General features: G+C 55.4%; 2 protein-coding genes across 6 annotated transcripts; both read left to right on the forward strand.

The window, feature by feature from the left end:
• Positions 1-437: 437 nt before the first annotated feature.
• On the forward strand, positions 438-18,530 carry ATAT1 (alpha tubulin acetyltransferase 1). Of its 4 annotated transcripts, XM_066253633.1 has the most exons (13): positions 438-560; positions 1,013-1,073; positions 1,164-1,255; positions 1,748-1,808; positions 2,886-2,999; positions 3,202-3,303; positions 12,891-12,936; positions 13,056-13,124; positions 14,512-14,583; positions 14,740-14,983; positions 17,704-17,783; positions 17,874-17,916; positions 18,236-18,530. In XM_066253633.1, the coding sequence occupies exons 1-13, from the start codon at positions 454-456 to the stop codon at positions 18,411-18,413; spliced, it is 1,269 nt and encodes a 422-aa protein (XP_066109730.1). In that variant the 5' UTR covers positions 438-453; the 3' UTR covers positions 18,414-18,530. The 4 variants fall into 4 exon arrangements, with proteins under 4 accessions (XP_066109730.1, XP_066109682.1, XP_066109779.1 ...); XM_066253585.1 differs by having other exon boundaries at positions 17,704-17,916; XM_066253682.1 differs by lacking the exons at positions 17,704-17,783; positions 17,874-17,916; positions 18,236-18,530 and adding an exon at positions 15,472-16,592.
• A 298-nt stretch (positions 18,531-18,828) lies between these two features.
• On the forward strand, positions 18,829-22,843 carry C1H6orf136 (chromosome 1 C6orf136 homolog). 2 transcript variants are annotated; one of them, XM_066252605.1, is made up of 6 exons: positions 18,829-19,015; positions 20,142-20,543; positions 21,322-21,410; positions 21,615-21,815; positions 22,389-22,458; positions 22,539-22,843. In XM_066252605.1, exons 1-6 carry the CDS (start codon positions 18,944-18,946, stop codon positions 22,650-22,652), a joined length of 948 nt encoding a protein of 315 aa, XP_066108702.1. In that variant the 5' UTR covers positions 18,829-18,943; the 3' UTR covers positions 22,653-22,843. The 2 variants fall into 2 exon arrangements, with proteins under 2 accessions (XP_066108702.1, XP_066108676.1); XM_066252579.1 differs by lacking the exon at positions 18,829-19,015 and adding an exon at positions 19,387-19,873.
• The last annotated feature ends 30 nt before the right edge of the window (positions 22,844-22,873 follow it).

The raw sequence follows: 22,873 nt of genomic DNA on the forward strand, positions 1-22,873 counted from the left end.
TGAATTGAACTCGGGACTTCCACACGCTGGGCGGATGCTCTAATGCTGAGCCCACCGGCCAGTGCCAAATAGTGGCTTTTGGGACCAGAAGCCTCCTGGAATGGCAGCTGTGCCATTCTGTCTCCATCAGGTTTGTGGGCCCCACTCCCGGGGTGGTGTCCCCCAGTGCGCGCCACGCAACTGTACAGTAAGGGTTGGTGAGGACACTCGGCCAAAGGAAGGGGCCCTGGTGAGCTGCTGGGCAGCCACTGCCTTGGGAGTGGGGGTCAGTGGCGTTGCTAAGGGACAGTCGGACTGGGCGGGCAGGAGAGCAGGGGTCTCCCGACAGGCCCGTGGCCAGCCGGGGGGCGATGTCTTCGCGAGGCCCCGCCCAGCGACCCGGGAGGTGGAGGCTCCGGGGGCGGGGCGGGAGGAAGTGACGTCGCGAGGGCGGGGCCTCGCGCACAATGGGCCATGGAGTTCCCGTTCGATGTGGACGCCCTGCTCCCGGAGCGCATCACGGTGCTGGACCAGCACCTGCGGCCCCCGGCCCGCCGACCCGGAACCACAACGCTAGCCCGGTGACATCTCGTACCCGCCCCGAGGCCCTTCTCTCCCGGTCCCTCTAGAAACCTGGTCCAGGCACCACGCCCCCCTTCTCTGACGAGTGACCCTCCTTTTGAGGTCCTGGCTCGACCTGTTGGTGACCTTTGACCCTACACTTAGCGGGCTGAAATCTAGGACATTTCACCCCTTGGACAGATATCAAAGGAATTGATTGGTTGACCCGGCCCGGGTCTCCCTGCTTCCCCACCGGTACCTCGAGGGAGGAGGCAGCGTGGAGCATTGGAAGCAGGTGTAGCCAAAGTTTGCGCTCCAGAGGGTGGAGGGGAGAATCGGGTTGGAAGACTCCAAGGTAAACTCGGAGAGCTACGTGCTGAACCCGAGTTACGGTGGTGTCCAGGTTCTCCGGGAGTGATTGCTTAGAGCCCTCACTCGGCGACTCTGACTCTTATCTCCTGTCTTCCCACAGTGTCGATGTGCAGCAGCAGATTATGACCATTGTCGATGAACTGGGCAAGGCTTCTGCCAAGGTATGGGGGACACCTCTGGGGACCTGGAGATGAGGGGGACCTGGATCCTCCGGAAGGGGCCTGCACAGTCTGTGTCCCTCCCCCTGGCAGGCCCAGCACCTTCCTGCACCCATCACCAGCGCGTCGCGGATGCAGAGTAACCGCCACGTTATGTATGTGCTCAAAGACACTTCTGCCCGACCGTGAGTGCCAAATGCTCTTCCGGGCTGTGCTTGCTCCTGTTCCCAGCCTTTCTCCCTACCTCCCTTCCTCCCCTCCTCCCCTCCTCCCCTACTCCCCTACTCCCTTGCTCCCCTCCTCTCCTCTTTCCCTCCTTTCCTCCTTTCCTCCTTTCCTCCTCCCCTCCTCTCCTCCTCCCCTCCTCCCTTGCTCCCCCCTCTCCTCCTCCCCTCCTCCCCTCCTCCCCTCCCCTCCCCTCTTTCCCTCCCTTCCTCCCCTCCTCTCCTCCTCCCCTCCTCTCCTCCTCCCCTCCTTCCCTTCCTCCCCTCTTCCCCTTCTCCCCTCCTCCCCTCCTCCCTTCCTCCCCTCCTCCCCTCCTCCCCTTCCTCCCCTCCTCCCCTCCTCCCCTTCCTCCCCTCCTCCCCTCCTCCCCTCCTCCCCAGCCCCTCTCCCCTTGGACTCTGCCCGTCTGAGAACTGCTACTATCTTGTTCATGACTTTTCCCCATCCTGTAGGGCTGGAAAAGGAGCTATTATTGGTTTCCTCAAAGTTGGATACAAGAAACTCTTTGTGCTGGTGAGTATTCTTGGAAGCTGAGAGTTGATAGGCCTTGACTCCGGAAAACAAAAGGGCTGAAGTTTGGGAAGTGGCAACCATGTCTTGGTCCTAAATAGTGCATTTCCCCATGTATAAGACGCACCTTAATTTTGGGGGCCTGAAATTTGGGGAAAAAAATGTATTCCATAAAGTTATTGAACTCAGGGGGGGGTTGTGGGGTTTTTTTGGGTTTTTTTTTTGTATTTTTCTGAAGTAGGAACGGGAGGCAGTCAGACAGACTCCCGCATGTGCTGGAGGGATCCACCTGGCATGCCCACCAGGGGGCGATGCTCTGCCCATCTGGGGCGTCGCTCTGTTGCAACCAGAGCCATTCTAGCGCCTGAGGCAGAGGCCATGAAGCCATCCTCAGCACCCAGGCCAACTTTACTCCAATGGAGCCTTGGCTGTGGGAGGGGAAGAGAGAGACAGAGAGGAAGGAGAGGGGGAGGGGTGGAGAAGCAGATGGGCGCCTCTCCTGTGTGCCCTGGCCAGGAATCGAACCCGGGACTTCTGCACGCCAGGCCGACGCTCTACCACTGAGCCAACCGGCCAGGGCTGAACTCAGGTTTTATTCATCATTAAATTCATACAGCCTGACCTGTGGTGGCGTAGTGGATAAAGCGTCGACCTGGAAATGCTGAGGACGCCGGTTCGAAACCCTGGGCTTGCCTGGTCAAGGCACATATGGGAGTTGATGCTTCCAGCTCCTCCCCCCTGTCTCTCTCTCTGTTTCTCTGTCTCTCTCTCTCTCTCCCGCTCTCCTCTCTAAAATGAATAAATAAAATAAAATTAAAATTAAAAAAAAATTCAAAAAAAAAATTCATACAACTCCTCATCACTGTCAGAACTCCCATTCACTTGTCCTCACCTGTGTCTGGTGACAAATCACTGTCTTCAACAACGAGCGCAAAAACAAGCGCAAAAAAAGCGGGAAATGCAAGTAAAAAGAATCCTCAACCACTGTATAAGACGCCCCCAGTGTTTAGACCCGAAACTTCTCGGGGAAAGGCGCATCTTCACATGGGAACGCGGCCCTTGTCGTTCTTGACCTCTCAGGACGACCGCGAGGCTCACAACGAGGTGGAGCCGCTCTGCATCCTGGACTTCTACATCCACGAGTCGCTTCAGCGCCACGGCCACGGACGAGAGCTCTTCCAGCACATGCTGCAGGTGCCGCTCCTGTCTTCCTCCGTCTGTCTGTCCGGAGGGAGAGCAGAGGCCCCTTTGCCCTGAGCCCTACCAGAGCTTCTGCCCCCCCCCCCCCGCCCTGGCCCGTGTCCCCGGGTCCTCCTGTTCCCTGCCCAGGCTGCAGAGTTCTGTTGACATGTTCTCTCTGCACCGTCTGCTACCCTGGGTCTCCTGTTCCCTGCAGAAGGAGCGAGTTGAGCCACACCAACTGGCCATCGACCGACCCTCCCAGAAGCTGCTGAAGTTCCTGAACAAACACTACAGCCTGGAGACCACAGTCCCCCAGGTTAGCAGTTTCAGAGGGCCCCTCCCCACTGAGCACTCACAGGAAACTGATTTATTCATTAGGGCAGAGAATCGACACCTTCCCAGCACTCCTTATTCCCCGTTGTGTAGGGTTCACTTTATACAACTAAGGGCTTTTTTTTTTTTTTTTTAATTTGTACCATGCCTCATTCTGCAGCTGTTTCCTCATCTGTGTTGATCCCTCATCATGGCTGTTGTGTATGGCTAAGACTATATTTCTGTACCAGACATCACCAGCTCATTTCCACCTTCTTGTCTTTATACAGGCCATTACTTACTCAACCAACATTTCCTAAGGGCCCAGAATAATGCACCATTCCCTGATTTCCCGTCCTCAGGGAGCTTGGGTCCACAATGGGGACAGTGGTTGGTTTGTAAGTAAGTGCAGTACAATGTCACTAATGCTGTCTCTGCACTCAACAAATATTTATGGAACCCCTGGCACTGTTCCGGGCACTAGGAGTACTTGACTCGACAAAACAGATAAGAGTTTCTGTCCTGGTGGAATGTATATTTCAGTTGAGATAAACTTGAGATAAACTTGATAATCAAGGGAGTGCTGTGGTGGGGGTGGGGATGGGAGGCGTTTGGAAGTTTCAGTGGGATGGGCAGGAAGGGCCTCACTGAAGAAGTGTTATTTGAGCGTTAAGTTAAAGGAAGTGAGCCTGACCTGTGGTGGCGCAGTGGATAAACCGTCGACCTGGAAATGCTGAGGTCGCCGGTTCGAAACCCTGGGCTTGCCTGGTCAAGGCACATATGGGAGTTGATGCTTCCAGCTCCTCTCCCCCTTCTCTCTCTCTGTCTCTCCTCTCTAAAATGAATAAATTTTTTTTTTATTTATTTATTCATTTTAGAGAGGAGAGAGAGAGGAGAGAGACAGGGGGGAGGAGCTGGAAGCATCAACTCCCATATGTGCCTTGACCAGGCAAACTCAGGGTTTCGAACCGGCGACCTCAGCATTTCCAGGTCGACGCTTTATCCACTGCGCCACCACAGGTCAGGCCGAATAAATAAAATTTTTAAAAAAATTAAAAAAAAAAAAAAAGGAGGTGAGAAGAACAACCAAGCAATATCTGAAGGTAAGGCAGTGGTCCCCAACTCCTGGGCCGCGGACCGGTACCGGTCCGTGGGCCATTTGGTACCGGTCCGCAGAGAAAGAATAAATAACTTACATTATTTCCGTGGATAGAGTGTTGGCCTGGAGTGCGGAAGTCCTGGGCTTGATCCCCAGTCAGGGCACGCATGAGAAGGGGCTATCAGATCCTCTCCCCCTCCTTGTCCCTCTTCTCTTTTTCTTCCCTTCCAGCGGCCAGGAGCTCAGTTGGTCCGGGCGGCAGCCTGAGGCGTTGAGGGTGGCTCAGCTGATTTGTGCATCGGCCCCAGACAAGGGTTGCCGGCTGGATCCCAGTCAGGGAGCGTGGGGGAGTCTGTCTCTCTCTCCTCCTCTCACTTAAAAAAAAAAAAAATTAAATATTATGATGTTAAATCAAGTGAGATTCCCTGATAGATTCTTGGAGGAGAGAGATGGAAGGAGTTTAGGAGGACCACCAAGTTGTTGGCCTGAGAAGTTGGAAGGATGGAGTTACATTAACTGAGGTGATGAGGGGAGCAGTTTTGAGGGAAATAGGACTCCATTTTGAATATGTTACTTGGAGATGTCTGTAAAGGTCCAGGTTGAGTAGACAGTGGGGTATGTACCTGTTCAGAGGAGGGGTTTGGGGTGCAGAGTTCAGCATAGATAGGGTTCTGAAAGCAGTGAGACGGGATGACGTCACCTGGGGGTAACAGAGAATGGTCCAGGGACGTGAGTCCTCGGGCACGCTTTTAAGAAGTCAGGGAGCCTGACCGGGCGGTGGCGCAGTGGATAGAGTGTCGGACTGGGATACGGGGGACCCAGGTTCGAGACCCTGAGGTCGCCAGCTTGAGCGCGGGCTCATCTGGTGTGAGCAAAGCTCACCAGCTTGGACCCAAGGTCGCTGGCTCAAGCAAGGGGTTACTCAATCTGCTGTAGCCCCTCGGTCAAGGCACATATGAGAAAGCAATCAATGAACAACTAAGGTGTCGCAACAAAAAACTGATGATTGATGCTTCTCATCTCTCTCCGTTCCTGTCTGTCGATCCCTATCTGTCTCTCTCTCTCTCTCTCTGTCTCTGTAAAAAAAAAAAAAAAAAAAAAAAAAAAGGGGAGGAGAGGAAGAACCAGCCAGCATGACCAAGGAGTAACTAGTGAGGCAGATGAAACTTATAAGTACATTGACCCAGAGGCCGGTAAGGAAAATGTGTCCAGAGCCTGACACGTGGTGGCGCAGTGGATAAGTCCTCAACCCAAAATTCTGAGGTTGCAGGTTCGAATCCCTGGGCATGCCCAGTCAAGGCACATATGAGAAGCAACTACTATGAAATGATGCTTCCTGCTGCTCCTTTCCCCCTCCCTGTCTCTCTCTAAAAAAAGAAAGAAAGTATGTCCAGTAAGGAGGAATGGCTTACCAATTCCAATGGTGTTGATCAGTGAGTCAAGAAGAGGCCTGGGAAGTGACTGTTGGATGTAGGTGACCCTGACGAGCTATTTTGGTACAGTGGTAGGTGGAGGTCTGGAGAGGGAGTGGGTTCAGGAATCTGAGAAAAGAGCAACTAGAGACATCAAGAATAAAAAAAGCCTGACCAGGTGGTGGCGCAGTGGATAGAGTGTCGGACTGGGATGCAGAAGGACCCAGGTTCGAGACCCCGAGGTCGCCAGCTTGAGCGCGGGCTCATCTGGCTTGAGCAAAGAGCTCACCAGCTTAGACCCAAGGTCGCTGGCTCCAGCAGGGGGTTACTCGGTCTGCTGAAGGCCCGCGGTCAAGTCGCAACGCGCAACGAGAAACTGATGATTGATGCTTCTCATCTCTCTCCGTTCCTGTCTGTCTGTCCCTGTCTATCTCTGCCTCTGTAAAAAAAAAAAAAAAGAATAAAAAAAATAGGCCTGACTTGTGGTGGCGCAGTGGATAAAGCGTCAACCTGGAAATGCTGAGTTCGCCGGTTCGAAACCCTGGGCTTGCCTGGTCAAGGCACATATGGGAGTTGATGCTTCCAGCTCCTCCCCCTTCTCTCTCTCTGTCTCTCTCTCCCTCTCTCTCTCTCCCTCTCTGTTTTTCTCTCTCCCTCTCTCTCCTCTCTAAAAATGAATAAATAAAATAAAAATTAAAAAAAAGAAAAAAAGAAAAAAATAAAAGAAAGAACAGGCCACTTTTTAACATGTTGCTTTATGGGGGACAGAGAAATAGAGCAAAAGCTGGAGAGGGAAGTGGATCAAGAGAAGGTTGATTTTGCCTGACCAGGCAGTGGCGCAGTGGATAGAGCGTCGGACTGGGATGCAGAGGACCCAGGTTCAAGACCCCAAGGTCACCAGCTTGAGCGTGGGTTTATCTGGTTTGAGCAAAGTTCACCAGCTTGGACCCAAGGTCACTGGCTTGAGCAAGGGGTCACTCAGTCTGCTGTAGCCCCACGGTAAGGCACATATGAGAAAGCAATCAATGAACAGCTAAAGTGCCACAACGAAAAACTGATGATTGATGCTTCTCATCTCTCTGTGTTTCTGTCTGTCTGTCCCTGTCTATCCCTCTCTCTGACTCTCGCTAAGTTTCTGTAAAAAAATAAAATAAAAACAAAAAATAAAGTACTCTTAAAAAAAAAAGCAATTAATAAACAACTAAGGAGCCACAACAAAGAATTGATGCTTCTCATCTCTCTTCATCTCTCTCTCTTTCTCACACATTCTCTTCTGCTTTAAAAAAAAAGGAATGACTTCATAGTGAAAAATCTGATGATGTCAGAGCAGGTGGGGAGAATTGCTGAAGGGGTGTCATTGAGTGGGTGGGAGGGGCCTGGGCGGGGCTCTTGGGAGAGGAGCATGGACAGTGATTTGACCAAGAGGTGTCCTAAGGACACGGTGGTGCCGGCTGCCTTGGGGCTGGGGTTGGGTACAGGAGGGTGTGAAGTATATTTAATATTGAAAGGTGAGTGTTTGCCAGGAGACAGAAGTGGGAGGGTCAGAGTGTTTTTTTATTTTTATTTTCTAAAGCAAGGAGCGGAGAGGCAGAGACAGACTCCTGCATGCGCCCAACCAGGATCCACCCGGCATGCCCACCAGGGGGCGTTGCTCCACTGCAACCAGAGCCATTTTAGCGCCTGAGGCAAAGGCCACAGAGCCATCCTCAGTGCCCGGGGCCAACTTTGCTCCAATGGAGCCTTGGCTGCGGGAGGGGAAGAGAGAGACAGAGAGGAAGGAGAGGGGGAGAGGAAGGAGCAGATGGGCGCTTCTCCTGTGTGCCCCGGCCAGGAATCAAACCCGGGACTTCCGCTCGCCGGGCCGACGCTCTACCTCTGAGCCAATCGGCCAGGGCCCAGAGTGTTTCTCATGTGGAAGAACCAGCACAAGCAGTCAGAGAGGTATTGCACTCCCTGTTGGGTCTCTGCAAGCAGTGTGGTGTGGCTGGAGTGCTGGGCATGCGTAGGGGAGGATGAGGGCCAGGTGGCGCTCATCACAGCAGGGTCTGGGCAGGAGCTGGACAGCCTTTCCTTAGAATGTCCTCCCACAGATACAGTATTTTCCACTAGGAGGCAGCAGAGAGCAGGGCCTCCATTGCCTATCACGAATACTGTGTAGAAGATTTTGTTTGCACCTGACCAGGTGGTGGCACAGTGGATGGAGCATTGGACTGGGATGTAGAGGACCCAGGATCAAGACCCCGAGGTCACCAGCTTGAGCTCAGGCTCATCTGGTTTAAGCAAGGCTCACCAACTTGAACCCAAGGTCACTGGCTTGAGCAAGGGGTCACTCGGTCTGCTGTAGCCCCCCAGTCAAGGCACATATGAGAAAGCAATCAATGAACAACTAAGGAGCTGTAACAAAGGATTTATGTTTCTCATCTCTCTCCCTTCCTCTGTCCGTCTGTCCCTCTCTCTGACTCTCTGTCACACAAAAAAGATTTTGCACTGGTATTTTTGGTTCTTGGGTATATACCTAAGAGTGGAATTGCCGGTCATGTGATAATTCTTTACTTTTTTTTTTTTTTTTAATCTTTACGTTTTTGAAGGACTGAACAACTGAAGCTATTTTTCTAATGACTACATTTTACATCTCCACCAGCAACGGACAGGTGTTTATTTTCTCAACTGCCTCACCAACATTTGTTATTTCCCTTTATAAAAAATAACAATCAGCCTGACCAGGCGGTGGCACAGTGGGTGTCGGGCTGGGACATGGAGGACCCAGGTTTGAAACCCCGAGGTCGCCGGCTTGAGCACGGGCTCTTCTGGCTCGAGCGTGGGGTCACTAGCTTGAGCATGGGATCATGGACATGACTCCAAGGTCCCTGGCTTGAGCCCAAGGTCACTGGCTTGAGCAAGGGCTCACTGGCTGTACTGTAGCCCCCCAGTCAAGGCACATGTGAGAAAGCAGTCAGTGAACTAAGGAACTGCAATGAAGAATTGATGCTTCTCATCTCTCCCTTCCTATCTGTCTCTGTCTGTCCCTCTCTCTGTCTCTGTCAAAAAAGTAAAATAATGATAATCAGGTCCTAGCCAGGTAGCTCAGTTGGTTAGAGCATCATCCCAGCATGCTGAGGTTGCGGGTTTGATACCTCGTCAGGGGATGTACAGGAGTCAGCCAATGATGGCGTGAATTAGTGGCACAACAAATTGATGTTTCTTTCTCTCTCTGTCTCATTTCCTCTCTCTAAAAATCCATTTTAAAATATTAAGTTTAAAAAATAAATAACAGCTTGACCAGGAGGTGGCACAGTGGATAGAACGTCGGACTGGGATGTGAAGGACCCAGGTTCGAGACCCCGAGGTCGCTAGCTTGAGCGCGGGCTCATCTGGTTTGAGCAAAGCTCACCAGCTTGAACCCAAGGTCACTGGCTCGAGCAAGGGGTTACTCGGTCTGCTGAAGGCCCGCGGTCAAGGCACATATGAGAAAGCAATCAATGAACAACTAAGGTGTCGCAGGGAAAAACTGATGATTGATGCTTCTCATCTCTCTGTTCCTGTCTGTCCCTCTCTGACTCACTCTCTCTGTCTCTGTAAGAAAAATAAATAAATAACATTGAAAAGTCACCACCATCATCCTAGAGGGTGTGAAGTAGTATCTCTCTGTGGTTTTGATTCGCATCTCTCTGTTCCTGTCTGTCCCTATCTATCCCTCTCTCTGACTCTGTAAGATAAATAAATAACATTGAAAAGTCACCACCATCATCCTAGAGGGTGTGAAGTAGTATCTCTCTGTGGTTTTGATTCGCGTCTCCATAATGACGGATGATGTCGAGCATCTTTTCAGGTGTTTACCGGCCATTTATCTTTTATCTTCTTTTAGAGAAATGTTTATCCAAGTCTTATACCCATTTTTAATGTGTATTTTATTGATTTGAGAGAGAGAGAGACAGGGACATCAATCTGTTCCTTCTGTGCCCTGACCGGGGATCACGCCAGTAACCTCTGCTCTTCCAGATGATGCTCTACCAGCCGAGCCATCCGGCCAGAACCCCGCGCCCCTTTTTAAGTTGTGCTCTTTCCTCTTGAGTTGTAAGAGTTCTTTATATATTCTAGATACAGCGTCCTGATTGGATGTATGATTTGCAAATATTTTGTTCTATTTTTGTTTGTGGGTTGTCTTTCTTTTTTTTTTAAGATTTTTTTTTTTTATTGATTGCTTGATTGTGAGGGGGAGAAGGAACAAGAAGTATCAGCTCATAGTTGCTCACTTTAGTTGTTCATTGCTTGCTTCTCATATGTACTTTGACCGGGCAAGTCCAGGATTTGGAACCAGCAGCCTCAGCATTCCAGTTCAGTCATTTTCTTGATAGTGTTGTTTTTTGTCTTTTGGGTTTTTTTAGAGGGAGAGAGAGAGACAGGGACGGAAAGACAGGAGAGATGAGAAGCATCAACTCGTAGTTGTGGCACCTTAGTTTTTTTTTGTTTTGTTTTTATTTTTTACAGAGACAGAGAGAGAGTCAGCGAGAGAGATAGACAGGGACAGACAAACAGAAACAGAGAGATGAGAAGCATCAATCATTAGTTTCTCATTGCACATTGCGACACCTTAGTTGTTCATTGCTTGCTTTCTCATATGTGCCTTGACCGTGAGGCTACAGCAGACCGAGTAACCCCTTGCTCGAGCCAGCGACCTTGGGTCCAAGCTGGTGAGCTCTTCGCTCAAGTAGATGAGCCCACACTCAAGCTGGTGACCTCAGGGTCTCGAACCTGGGTCCTCTGTATCCCAGTCCGACGCTCTATCCACTGCGCTACCGCCTGGTCAGTGGCACCTTATTTTTATTTTTATTTTTTTATTTTCTACTTTTTTTTTTTTTTCATTTTTCTGAAGCTGGAAACAGGGAGAGACAGTCAGACAGACTCCCGCATGCGCCCGACCGGGATCCACCCAGCACACCCACCATGGGGCGACGCTCTGCCCACCAGGGGGCGATGCTCTGCCCCTCCGGGGCGTCGCTCTGTCGCGACCAGAGCCACTCTAGCGCCTGAGGCAGAGGCCACAGAGCCATCCCCAGCGCCCGGGCCATCTTTGCTCCAATGGAGCCTTGGCTGCGGGAGGGGAAGAGAGAGACAGAGAGGAAAGCGCGGCGGAGGGGTGGAGAAGCAAATGGGCGCTTCTCCTATGTGCCCTGGCCGGGAATCGAACCCGGGTCCTCTGCACGCTAGGCCGACGCTCTACCGCTGAGCCAACCAGCCAGGGCTATTTTTTTATTTTCTTACAGAGACAGAGAGTGAGTCAGAGGGAGGGACAGAGAGGGACAGACAGACAGGAATGGAGAGCTGAGAAGCATCCATCATCACTTTTTCAACGTGTGTTGCAACAGCCTAGTTCATTGATTGCTTTCTCATATGTGCCTTGACCGCCGGCCTTCAGCAGACCGAGTAACCCCTTGCTCCAGCCAGCTACCTTGGGTCCAAGCTGGTGGCTTTTGCTCAAACCAGATGAGCCCGCGCTCAAGCTGGCAACCTCGGGGTCTCAAAACTGGGGCCTTCCGCATCCCAGTCCGATGCTCCATCCACTGCGCCACCGCCTGGTCAGGTGGCACCTTAGTTTTTGATTGCTCTCTCATACGTGCCTTGACTGGGGGACTCCAGCTAAGCCAGTGACCCCTTGCTCAAGCCAGCGACCTTGGGCTTCAAGCCAGCAACCATGGGGTCATGTCTGTGATCCCGTTCTCAAACCAGCAACCCCAGGGTTTCAGACCTGTGTCCTCAGCATCATTCCAGGTTGATGCTAACCGCTGCACCACCACCTGGTCAGGCTTAATAGTGTTTTTTAATTTTTTATTTTTTTTTACAGAGACAGAGAGAGAGTCAGAGAGAGGGATAGACAGGGACAGACAGACAGAAACAGAGAGATGAGAAGCATTAATCATCAGTTTTTCGTTGCAACACCTTAGTTGTTCATTGATTGCTTTCTCATATGTGCCTTGACCATGGGCCTTCAGCAGACCGAGTGACCCCTTGCTTAAGCCAGCGACCTTGGGTCTAAGCTGGTGAGCTATGCTCAAACCAAATGAGCCCGTGCTCAAGCTGGCGACCTCAGGGTCTCGAGCCTGGGTCCTTGGCATCCCAGTCTGACGCTCTATCCACTGCACCACCACCTGGTCAGGCTTAATAGTGTCTTTTGAATCATAAAAGATTTTTTTTTTTAAAGCTTAGTCCTTTTTTTAAAAAAAAAATTATTTTAATTTTATTTATTCATTTTAGAAAGGAGAGAGAGAGGGAGAGAGAGAGGAGAGAGATAGAGAAGGGGGGTTGGAGCAGGAAGCATCAACTCCCATATGTGCCTTGACCAGGCAAGCCCGGGGTTTCGAACCGGCAACCTCAGCGTTTCCAGGTCGACGCTTTATCCACTGCGCCACCACAGGTCCATAAAAGATTTTACTTGTGGTGAAGTCCTATTTATTTTTTTCCCTTTGTTTATGCTTTTGGTGTCATATTTAAGAAATTGTCTAATCCAAAGTTATAATTTCCCTCCATGTTTCCTTCTCAGTTCATAGTTTTAACTCTTAGGGCCATTTTTAGGTGTTTTCTTCTTTTTTGTCGTCTTTGGTGTGAACTGGAGTCTCAGAGTCATGGTTCCCAGGTGGATTTCTGTTGCCCAGGCACCTCTGTTGAAGAGACTGTGCTTTCCCCGTTGACCACTCTTGGCACCCTTGTTGAAATCGATTGAGCACAGACACAGGGGTTTATTTCTGGAGCCTGTGTGTCCCGCTTGTGTCTGTATCTGTCCCTCGGCCTCTGCCACACGTTTGATTACCGTGGCTTTGTCGTATTGAACTCAGGGAGTGTGAGCCCCCCCAGACACACACACACACTCTGTTCTCCTTTTTCACAACCGTTGTGGCTCTTCGAGGTCCTTAGCAGCTCCGTGTCAACCCTGGGTCCCGCTCGTCAGGGTCTGAGTGTCTGACTGACGAGCACCCGGGGGGCCGGCCTGTGCTCCCCCCACCCTGGCTTTCCCAGCACGGGGTCCTGGACCCCCGTGTGCTCTGGGCCGCCGGCCAGACAGCTGTCTTGTGCTTTGTCTCCTAGGTGAACAACTTTGTGATCTTCGAAGGCTTCTTTGCCCATCAGCACCGTAAGTTTTCTCACTGTGTGAGGGCCGGTCCAGTAGTTGGGGTGAGGGAAAGGAAAGAGGAGGATTCCTGGTCCCCACCGGGCCCCTTATTGAGGGCACCCCCTCTTCCTTCCTCACAGGGCCCCCTGCTCCTTCTCTGAGGGCGACTCGACTCTCGCGCACTGCTGCGGCGGACCCCATGCCCGCCGGTAAAGCCGCACGGGGCAGGCGGAGCTGCGGGGCCCTGAGGGCCACCGATTAGCCTTTACCAGCTCGGGAGCTCGGTGCACTTGAAATTGTCAAGACTTTTAACTGAGCCAGCTTACTGGGAGCCTGTTAGACAGTTAATGTTGAGTGTCTTGCTTCCATAGGGGAGACCGGAGTCACGTTCCTTTGTACACCCCTCCGGTTTTTTGTCAGCCAGTGAGGGACAGGCGAGTGGGGTCAGCCCTTCCACGTCCCGTCATAGAAGAGGGACATGCATGGCCCAAAGTTTAAATGTTAGTTTTAGAAGATAATGCACAGAATTTGTAACATTTCCAACCAAGTAATGACTCTGACCTGGAGAAACCGCAGCTGGGAAGTGCGGCCGGTCCCGTGGTCCTCATCCACGGGCTCCCTGCTGGTCTCAGCCCCTCTCCTTTCGCATGGCCTCCCAGATGTGGGGAAGCGGGGCCATCTGCTGGCCCTGCCCGGCAGACCTGCCCAGAGGGGCCTCCTGCACTGCTGTGGCTGCGCCACCTCCCCCAGGGCCAGCAGGGGGAGCCATGGTCACGCAGAGGACAGTCGGGGCCCAGTTAGCAGCTTCTGCCAGTTCTGGGGCTCCCAGCTGCCACCCGTGCACCCGAGCGCTGTGCGAGGGAGGGAGGGCCGGGAGGACGCAGGTCCCCAGGGGCACCACGGACTTAGCTTAGGCGCGTTTGCCACTCTGATGGAGAGCCTCTTGAGAGGGAAAGGGGGAGCACGGAGAGAAGTCGGCCGGCGGCAGAGCTTTGGACAAGATGTTAGCTTCCCGTTGACTCTGAGAACTTTCCACATGCCTCTTCTTCCTTCTCTTTCAATCCAAACAAAACTTCCATCTCTCCCCATCTTTGCACCGGAAGGAAAGGTTCTGCCCCAGCCCAGCCTCTCCTGACCCCTCTAAAGCAATTCCTGATTAACCGAGGACTTTGTCCGTCTCATCTAGAGGGACCTGGGGTCCTCGTGGGCCTGGCTGGGACCATTGCACTGCCCCAGAACCCCGGGGGGGCCTGACCGCACCCGCTGACAGTAAGAGCTCGCCTCCCCTGGCCGCCCTCTTCCTGCACCTCCCAGGCCCCAGAGTCTCCCCCATCTTCTCCTGCGACTCTGCATTCGGCCTCCTCCTTCTGGCTCTCCTCAAAGTGCCCCCGCGTCCCCCCAGCTCTCTTCTGGGTGTTGGTGTCGCCGCGGAGCTGCTCCAGCGATGGGGCCGAGCTCTTTTCCTCCTCCAGGAGGAGCGTGGTGTCGGGTAGCAGAGGTGTGGGGGCAGCAGAGGTGTGGGGGCGTGGGGAGGCCGGGAGGAGGGTGCAGAGCGTGTCCCCTCGTGCTCACCTGGCCTGTCCTCTCCCCTACCAGCCCCAGCGAGGAAGCTGCCGCCCAAGAGAGCGGAGGGAGACATCAAGCCGTACTCCTCCAGCGACCGGGAATGTAAGCCCGGGTTTGGGGGTCTGGCCACGGGGCGCCCTAACTCAGGGGCAGGAGGGGCTCGTTCCCTCTGCAGGCCCTGACTGCTCTCTTCTCGGCCCTGGTCCTGCTGTCACCGCTGTCTCCCCTCTCCCTGTGTCCGTCCCCCCCCCCCCCCAGTCCTGAAGGTAGCGGTGGAGCCTCCCTGGCCCCTGAACCGGGCCCCTCGCCGAGCCACGCCCCCGGTGCACCCGCCCCCGCGCTCCAGCAGCCTGGGGAACTCGCCCGAGCGCGGCCCCCTCCGCCCCTTCGTGCAGGAGCAGGAGCTGCTGCGCTCCCTGCGCCTCTGCCCCCCGCACCCCACGGCCCGCCTGCTGCTGGCGGCCGAGCCCACGGGCAGCCCAACCCAGCGTCGACGCACCAGGTAACGGGGATGGAGGGGCAGGCAGCCTGCGCCGCCAGTGTCAGAACTGGCCAAGGGCAGTTCGGGTCCAGACGGGAAGTGGTGGGACAGGCGCCCTGCAGACTGGATTGGAAGATGTTTGTGGGAGTGGTCTGGAAATAGACGGATGACAGTGGGCGAGCAGAGGAGGACTTCACGGGGAGTGTGGGAACCCCCGTTTTGCAGTGATAGTGGGGATGAAGGGAGGCAGAGGCCAGATCCACGGGTGGCGGGAACGGAGCCTCTGAGTTGGGGGAGATGTTGGTGTGGCACTGGCCCGGAAGGGGCAGTGTCTCTGAGAGTCTGGGGAGCCGCTGGCCCATGACAGTGCTCCGTGTGGCAGAGCCCGCCAGGCATTACAGACACTAGGCATCTCTTGTATTTCTCCCCCTCTCCTCTTCACCTCTGACTTCTGTTTTTCTCTCCCCCCTTTCCCTCTCCCTCCCTCCTGTCCATGACACCCTCCACAGCTCCCTTCCCCGCTCTGATGAGAGTCGATACTGACAGACAGCTAATGCCCCCCTCCCTGGGAGGACTTGGATGGGGGATGGGCAGAGACCCCTCCCCGAGACCCCCAGACCTGCTCGTCCAGTGCACCCGCCAGGACCCAGTGGAACCTCACAGAGCCCTTAGGGCCCCCTTTCCCTTTCTTGGGCAACTAGGTTGTCAAGGTCCCAGATGACCTAATGCTTTGTAGCTTTCTTGTCCTAGAAAGCACCCCTCCTCTCCAAACTTGGTCTCTGAACAGTCTCCCACAGACAGCCTGGCCGGCTGCCCTACGCCTTGGTGGTGCGGCTCGTGCTAATTATCTGGAGAAGCACACTCTGGCTTGCTGTCAGACTCTAGAGCACCGTGGAAGGTCCAAGGTCTCCACTGCCCAGGAAGCCTTTTAAGGAATCTTGTCCATGAAATAAATCCCATAGTCACTCTATAGTATCTACTGGTGGCCCTAATACTGCCTCGTCTACCTACTACACTTACCGTTGAGCCTGCCGGTGCCAGCCAGTGAGCTCTGCTCCGGAGCCGTCCAGTTAGGACAGGGACGGACAGCTCCCTATAGGGACCCACTCAACGCGGCGGAGCTCTTCCTTACATGTTTTGTGTGTGTCAGGGAAACCGAGCTGATGTCTGACTTGGAGCTCTAAAGACTGGCCACACTTTTTAAGACACCACTGTTTCCCCAGACCCAGGTTCTGTGAGAGACTCTCCTTCTTGGCCAGTAGATCCCAGCAAGCATCCTGGGATCGTTCTTGGCCATGTTCCAGAAGATAAGCCCGAGTCTCAAGGATCTGTTCTCTCCCAGATCTGTCCCTCCCCAGTAGCTACATGCTGATATATTCCTGTCCTGTTGTTGACATTGTCTTAAGGTGACTGGAGAACTCCCCTCTGACCTTCCTTTCTTCTTTGCTGCATAGCAAGAACCTTTTCCCTGCCTCACACCCAGGATATAGAACATCCTTCCCGCTCCTTGCCCTCTGAGTGTGTGTTAGGTCAAGTAACCCCGCTGTGTCCCCCAAGTCCTCGGGAGCAGGATCTCCCGTCCTTCCTATTTGTTCCTCTCAGTGTTGTCTGAATAAAGTGTGAATTCCTTTGTGTTTTTTAAAATTATTTTTATTTATTTATTCATTTTTTTTAGAGGGGGGAGAGAGAGAGAGAGAGAGAGAGAGAGAGAGAAGGGGGGGAGGAGCAGGAAGCTTCAACTCCCATATGTGCCTTGACCAGGCAAGCCCAGGGTTTTGAACCAGCAACCTCAGCATTCCAGGTCAATGCTTTATCCACTGCGCCACCACAGGTCAGGCTCCTTTGTGTTTTTTAAATGGACGTTTTCAATGAAAGAAACACCTCAGAAAACCAGCCGAAGGTCTCAGCCTCGTTTGTGTGTCATTCTTTCCTGTCTCCCTTCCCCGCTGCTGAGCTCCGCAGAGCTCGCCTGGCAGGGTCTGGCGTCCACCCTTCCCCGTCTCCACTGCTGGGTCTTCGGCTGATTGTCTCCTTTCGCACAGTTGCTGGGTCCCTCTGTGTAGGTTTCTGGCCACTCCCCCCCCTCCCTGGAGAAACCTCCCGCCCTCCCCGGGGACTTGTACCCAGGCCAGCCCTTGCTGAGATTTCAAGACTTACAACATCTCTGGGATCCACTAATTGTGTCCCTGTAACGATCCCCTCACTGCTCCCTGCATTCCTCTTTCCACTCTGACTTCCTGCCTTCTCCCCCACTAGACCCACGGGGAGACAGACCCTCACCCTGTTGAGTGTCCCTACACGGTCTATCACCTCTCCAAAGGCTCCTCTCCCTTCCCCACTAAATCAGCTTTGCCACTCCCTGTAATTAAACCGTTTTCTAAACCAAACATCAGGGCCCCTGGTCCAACAAATTGGTTTTGCCTATTTGTAAGTCTTGTTTTTGTGAGATGATTTGTATCACATTTAGCCTTCCTTGTAACAGGTGACTCCAACTATAAATAGTAAAGCAACAAATCAGGATTCTTCCAGAAAAATCTTTGGGGTATAAAATGCGCTCCCTCCCCTTTTCTGGGGTTCAGCTTAGACTACCCCCCCACCACCACCACCAGGAAGGATAACTACCTCTCGGCGCTCCTGTACTGTTCCTTCTGTCCCTCCTCTGACCCCTCTATACCCATACTCCTCCATACTCATCTCTCGTCCTGTGGCCTCTTCCCCATCACCTCCCATTTCTTCTACAGGGGGACTCCCCCAGGGCTGGTAGCCCAGAGCTGCTCCTACAGCCGCCATGGGGGGTTGAATCCCGCAGCCCCCAGCACAGGTAAGTATTCATCCGTCTTGACCCTCACATCAGGCAGGCCATACTGCTTGCTCCAGCCTTCCCACGCACACATGCCTGGTATTTCCACAGGCAGCCAAGAATGGAGGCAGGGGGGACAGGAAACGGAGACTAGGTGAGGCCTGACCTCCCCTCCCAGCCCCCCAGCCCCTGTGTCTCCTTTCCTAACATCACTCTGGGGCTCCTTTTTCTCCCAGCTGGACGCTAGCTCCTCCCCCAGCACCTCCCACCTAACATCCTTCAAGCCTCTTCCCGAGAGTTCACCTCGGGTGCTTCCCTTTGGCACTGAGGGGTGTCAGGTTTGGACAGAGCACCAGCGGTTCCGCCTCATCCCACACCAGTGTCCTCCTGTACCAGAGGACCCTCCGAGTCTGAGCTTCACTCTCACTTCAAGGCCTGGGTAACCCGCTCTCCGTCCCCCTCCTGCCTCCCAGGTCTGCCAGCGAGGAGGAGCGGGTCTTGTCGCAGGACGGGTGTGGGGAGGAACCCACGCACACAGTTCCTCCGCAGGCCCAGGCCTCACCGGCCCCGTACTGGGCAGTGGCTGGGGACATGTTCAACGCCAGGTTCATTCGAAACTTGCAGGAAGGTCGCAGCACCAGGCCTTGGTGACTGCAGCCCCGACACCCCTTCCAAGGCAGTATTCTCCCATGACGGGAGGCAGCCTGAGTCCGCCCCCATCATAGATTCGTTCGTTCATTCATTCATCCATTCAACAGGTTTTCTTAGCAGTGCCAAGTCATTTGTACCTGATTTTAACCAGAGCAATAAAGTATTTTTATCGCAGAGCTACTGAGAAACTCGACTTTTTTGTTTCACGCGCGCCCCACTCAGTGCACCCGGGCAGCCCGCTCCTCGCCCTGCTCTGGGCTGCGCAAGCGCCGCAGGGCAGAGAGCGGGGCTGGCGGCCGCTAACGGACTGCGCAAGCGCCCGGGGCAGCCTCGGCCCGCCGGCGCACGAGCGCTGGGCGCAGGGCCGCCTCGCGGGAACGCGCCGCACTGCGCAGGCGCGCACGCCCCGCGCCCTCCCCGAGCCCGGCCCCCCCCGCCTTTCCCCTTCACGGAGCCGGCTCCCGGGCGCGCTCACCCGCGAGGAGGCCGGCGGCCGCGGCGGGAGGCGCCCGCTCCGCTCCCGGACAACCATGTACCGGCCCGGCAGGGGGGCGGCCCGGCGGTTCGGGACCTGCCTCCGCGCCTACCAGGCTCGCCCCCAGGTGAGAGTCCGGGCGCGGCGGGCGGGCGGGCGGCGAGGGGCGGGGAGAGACCCTCCTCGGGGCCGGCGCGAGGGGCGGGGCGGCCGCTCCGCGCAGGCGCGTGACGTCCCAGCGCCGCGGCCGCGCTGCCGGGCGGCGCGTAGGGGCCGGGGGCGTGTGGGCCGGGGGCGCGGCCCTGCCAGCCCCGGCGGCGCGGCGCCCGTCCTCCCGGGGCCGGGGTGGGGCCGCGGGGCGCGCCCGCACGTGGCCCGCGTCCCCGCGGTTTCCTGCGCCCGGAGGTGACTTGAAGGGCAGGGGGCGGAGAGGTGCGGCGGCGCCGGCGGCTCCCGGGCCGGCCGGCCGGCCCAGCGGCCCGCGCACCAGGTAGCGGCCCCGGCGGGAAGGCAGGCTTCCCGCCCGGGGGCACGGCCGGGACGGTCTCCCCACTCGCCGTCCCGGGGAAGCCGGGGGACCTCCGCCCGCCTCCTCGCAGTCCCGCGGCGGGGAGGACCTGCCTCACGGGACTGGGCCGTCGGGGACCCCAAGCGATGGCTGACGTTCGTCTCCCACGTTCCGGGCCGCGCAGTTTCGCGGTGATGATTTCACACAGTTCCCGCAGTAAACTCAGTGCGGCGGCGGCGTGCCCGCCGTGCGAGGACATGGTGGGAAACTGAGGCATAGGGGATGCGCCTGCCCAAGGCTTCCCGGCGGACGGGCGCTCAGACGTCTCGCGTTCCGGTCGGGTTTCTTCTTCCCAGTTCAACATCAGCCTCATTTTCAGCGCACACTGACCTGTGGAGTTGTTCGGGCCCCGTCCGTCATTGCACCCACAGTGCAGTATCAAACCTGTTACTCGTTCGTTTGTTCCTTCAAACGTGGGTACGATCCTTGCTCTCAGAGGTGGAACTGGCCCCCCGAAGTATGAGAATCTTAAATGTACATGTACTTGCGGACGTTTGGGGGAGCTGCTTGTATTGTAGTTTCCTCCAGGAGATGCAGGGGCCCCATCCCCTTTTCCTGTAGCAATTAGACCTCTTCCGTCAGGAGGAGCAGCGGGGATTGGAAGGGGTTAATGAGCAGTTTGGATGAAGCTCCGTTATTAGGCAGCTGGATTCTTATCTTCTCCCCTTTTGTTCTTCCTCCTCAGGACCAGCTTTCTCCACGGGCCCTGCCGTTCCCACCCCTGTGGCCCGTCTCCACGACTCCCACTTCCCCGCCTTCTCCTCTTCCCTGGTCTCCCCCACCCCCAAGCCCACCCTGCAGGCTGCTTCCCCGACGGCCCCCACTACCTCTCCCTCAGGTCCAGGCCCTCAGCTCGCCATGGGTGGCTCTCCCTCCTGGAAAGGGGGAGGAGGGACCAGGACCTGAGTTGCACAGTGGCTGCCTGGATGGGCTTAGGAGCCTGTTTGAGGGACCCTCCTGCCCCTATCCTGGGGCTCTGTTATCTTTCCAAGCCCCCGGGACGGCCCGCCCTTCCCCTGCCGCTCCCGCAGGAGATCCGAGTATGGAGGAGCACCTGGCCGTCATGTATGAGAGACTGAGACAAGAGGTGAGGCAGCGTTTTGTCTGTGTTTGTTTTTTTTTTTTTTTTTTTTTCATTTTTAGAGAGGAGAAAGAGAGAGAGAGAAGAGAGAGACAGTGAGAGAGAAGGGGGAGGAGCTGGAAGCATCAACTCCCATATGTGCCTTGACCAGGCAAGCCCAGGGTTTCGAACAGGCGACCTCAGCATTTCCAGGTCGACGCTTTATCCACTGCGCCACCACAGGTCAGGCTGTCTGTGTTTGTTTTTGCAAGAGAGACAGACAGGAAGGGAGAGATGAGAAGCATCAACCCATAGTTGAGGCACCCCAGTTGTTCATTGATTGCTTTCTCATATGTGCCTTGGCCCTGGAGGCTCCAGCTGAGCCACTGACCCCTTGCCCAAGCTAGCCACCTTGGGATCATGTCAGTGATCCCACACTCAAGCTGTGAGCCTGCGCTCAAGCTGGATGAAGCTGACGACCTCGGGTTTGGAACCTGGGACCTCAGCGCCCCAGGTCGATGCTCTGTCTACTGTGCCACCACCGGCCGGTGACCTTCATCCACAGTGGGAAGGAGTGCAGAGAACACTTGGAAATAGAGGGTTAACCAACTGGATTCTTTCCTGGAACCATTAAGGCAAGCACAGGAATGTTCCAGGCGTTTCGGAGGCAAAGGTGGTCCTCAGTGTGGGTTAAGGAGAGTGACCCTGGACGGGAGAGGACCTTTCTCCTAGGTAGGGGCTGGGAGGCTCTGAGAAGCAGGCTCCTCCTTTCTCCCCGGGGCTGATGCCTTCCGGTTCCTCCTAGCTGCCCCGACTCTTCCTTCACTCCCACGACTACTCTCTCTACTCCTCGGATGTGGAGTTCATTAATGAGATCCTGAACATTCGCACCAGGTGAGAGCCCAGGCATAGGCAGGGGGTGGGGCGGGGAAGGGCCCCCCAGCCTCCCCACGGGCACCTGACTCTGTCCACTTGTTCACGAGAGGAGGTGCCAGGCTGCCTCTCCGCATGTCTCCCCCACTCCGTGTCCCCCACTCCTCGGACAGGCCAGTCTGGCTTTCTGACTCTGCCCTGGTGAGAGTTCTTCCTCCCTCACAGGGGCCGCACCTGGTATGTCCTCGCCCTGACCCTCTGCCGCTTCCTGGCCTGGAACTACTTTGCGCAGCTTCGGCTGGAGGTGCTGCAGCTGACCCGCCACCCCGAGAACTGGACCCTGCAGGCCCGCTGGCGGCTCGTGGGGCTGCCCATCCACATGCTCTTCCTGCGGTTCTACAAGCGCGACAAGGAAGAACTTTACCGGTGAGGAGGGAGGGAGGGCCCTGGCCGCGACCCCACACCTCATCGTGCCCTTTGGGACTGAGGGTCAGTCTCCCAGATAATCCTTCATCCACCTGGCTTGACTGCAGGCTCCCTGAGGGCAGGGACCTTGTTTTAGTCTCCTTTAATGAAACAAACGTAGGGATTCTGAGCACCTTAGGGCACCTCTGATCTCTGCTTCTTGGTGTATATCACCTGGCACCTAGTAGGTGTTCAAATACTTGTTGAACGCATGAAAATTCCTGCCTTGTGAGTGGAGCCTCACCACCTTAGAGAAAGTACTTAGAAAGTTTCTGGCGAAGTAGAACCCCAGGAAATCACTGGGCTCGCCCCAAACCGGTGGTTCACAAACTTCACTGCACAGTGGGGTCTACGGCGCCAGACGTTCCGATTTAACTGGGGCAGGCGCAACCCGGGCGCCAGGGTTTCCAGAGCTCCCCAGATGACCTGAGGTGTAGCGCAGTTAAGGACCCGCTAGTGCAGACAGAGGCTTTGAGATAAACCTTGGGAACAGCCCTTTCTCGCGTAGTGAGCAAGCCTCTCTTCCGTCACCAGGACCTATGACGCCTACTCCACCTTCTACCTGAATTCCAGCGGCCTCATTTGTCGCCATCACCTGGACAAAGTGAGTCTGGAGTCCCGGGGCTGGAGGGCGTGGGGCGAAGGGGCGCCCCTCCTGCGAACGGCCTGGCCCTCCCCCTGCAGCTGATGCCTTCACACTCGCCCCCGACGCCCGTGAGGAAGCTGCTGGTGGGAGCGCTGGTGACTCGGGGGCTGTCGGAACCAGAGCCTGCGGTCCACCTGTGTCCCAAGGCCTGACCCCGGGGCCGGAGCCGGGGTCGGGGTCGCGGCAGCACTGAGGACTTGGCTGTGCACAAGAGGGGAAGGGGAGCCGGCCGGTGCTCCCCTCTTCTCTCCTTCCTTCCTTCCCTTCTTCCTTTCCATCTCATGCTGTGGAAAGCTGCTGTGTAATTTAACTTGTAAATAATAAAGTCTAAGTGGAAATAGGAGATCAAATTTCACGTCACTTTCTCTGGATT

The sequence above is a fragment of the Saccopteryx bilineata genome, chromosome 1 (genome assembly GCF_036850765.1).
Source record: "Saccopteryx bilineata isolate mSacBil1 chromosome 1, mSacBil1_pri_phased_curated, whole genome shotgun sequence".
NCBI classification, from domain to species: Eukaryota; Metazoa; Chordata; class Mammalia; order Chiroptera; family Emballonuridae; genus Saccopteryx; species Saccopteryx bilineata.

Bases quoted from the DNA above. Each gene is read 5' to 3' on its own strand.
- ATAT1 (XM_066253585.1), top strand. From the start codon at position 454: ATGGAGTTCCCGTTCGATGTGGACGCCCTGCTCCCGGAGCGCATCACG. The intron at 1,074-1,163 runs GTATGGGGGACA...TCCCCCTGGCAG, and splicing joins TGGGCAAGGCTTCTGCCAAG to GCCCAGCACCTTCCTGCACC. The intron at 14,984-17,703 runs GTAACGGGGATG...TTTCTTCTACAG, and splicing joins ACCCAGCGTCGACGCACCAG to GGGGACTCCCCCAGGGCTGG.
- C1H6orf136 (XM_066252579.1), top strand. From the start codon at position 19,679: ATGCGCCTGCCCAAGGCTTCCCGGCGGACGGGCGCTCAGACGTCTCGC. The intron at 19,874-20,141 runs GTACGATCCTTG...CTTCCTCCTCAG, and splicing joins GTTTGTTCCTTCAAACGTGG to GACCAGCTTTCTCCACGGGC. The intron at 22,459-22,538 runs GTGAGTCTGGAG...CTCCCCCTGCAG, and splicing joins GTCGCCATCACCTGGACAAA to CTGATGCCTTCACACTCGCC.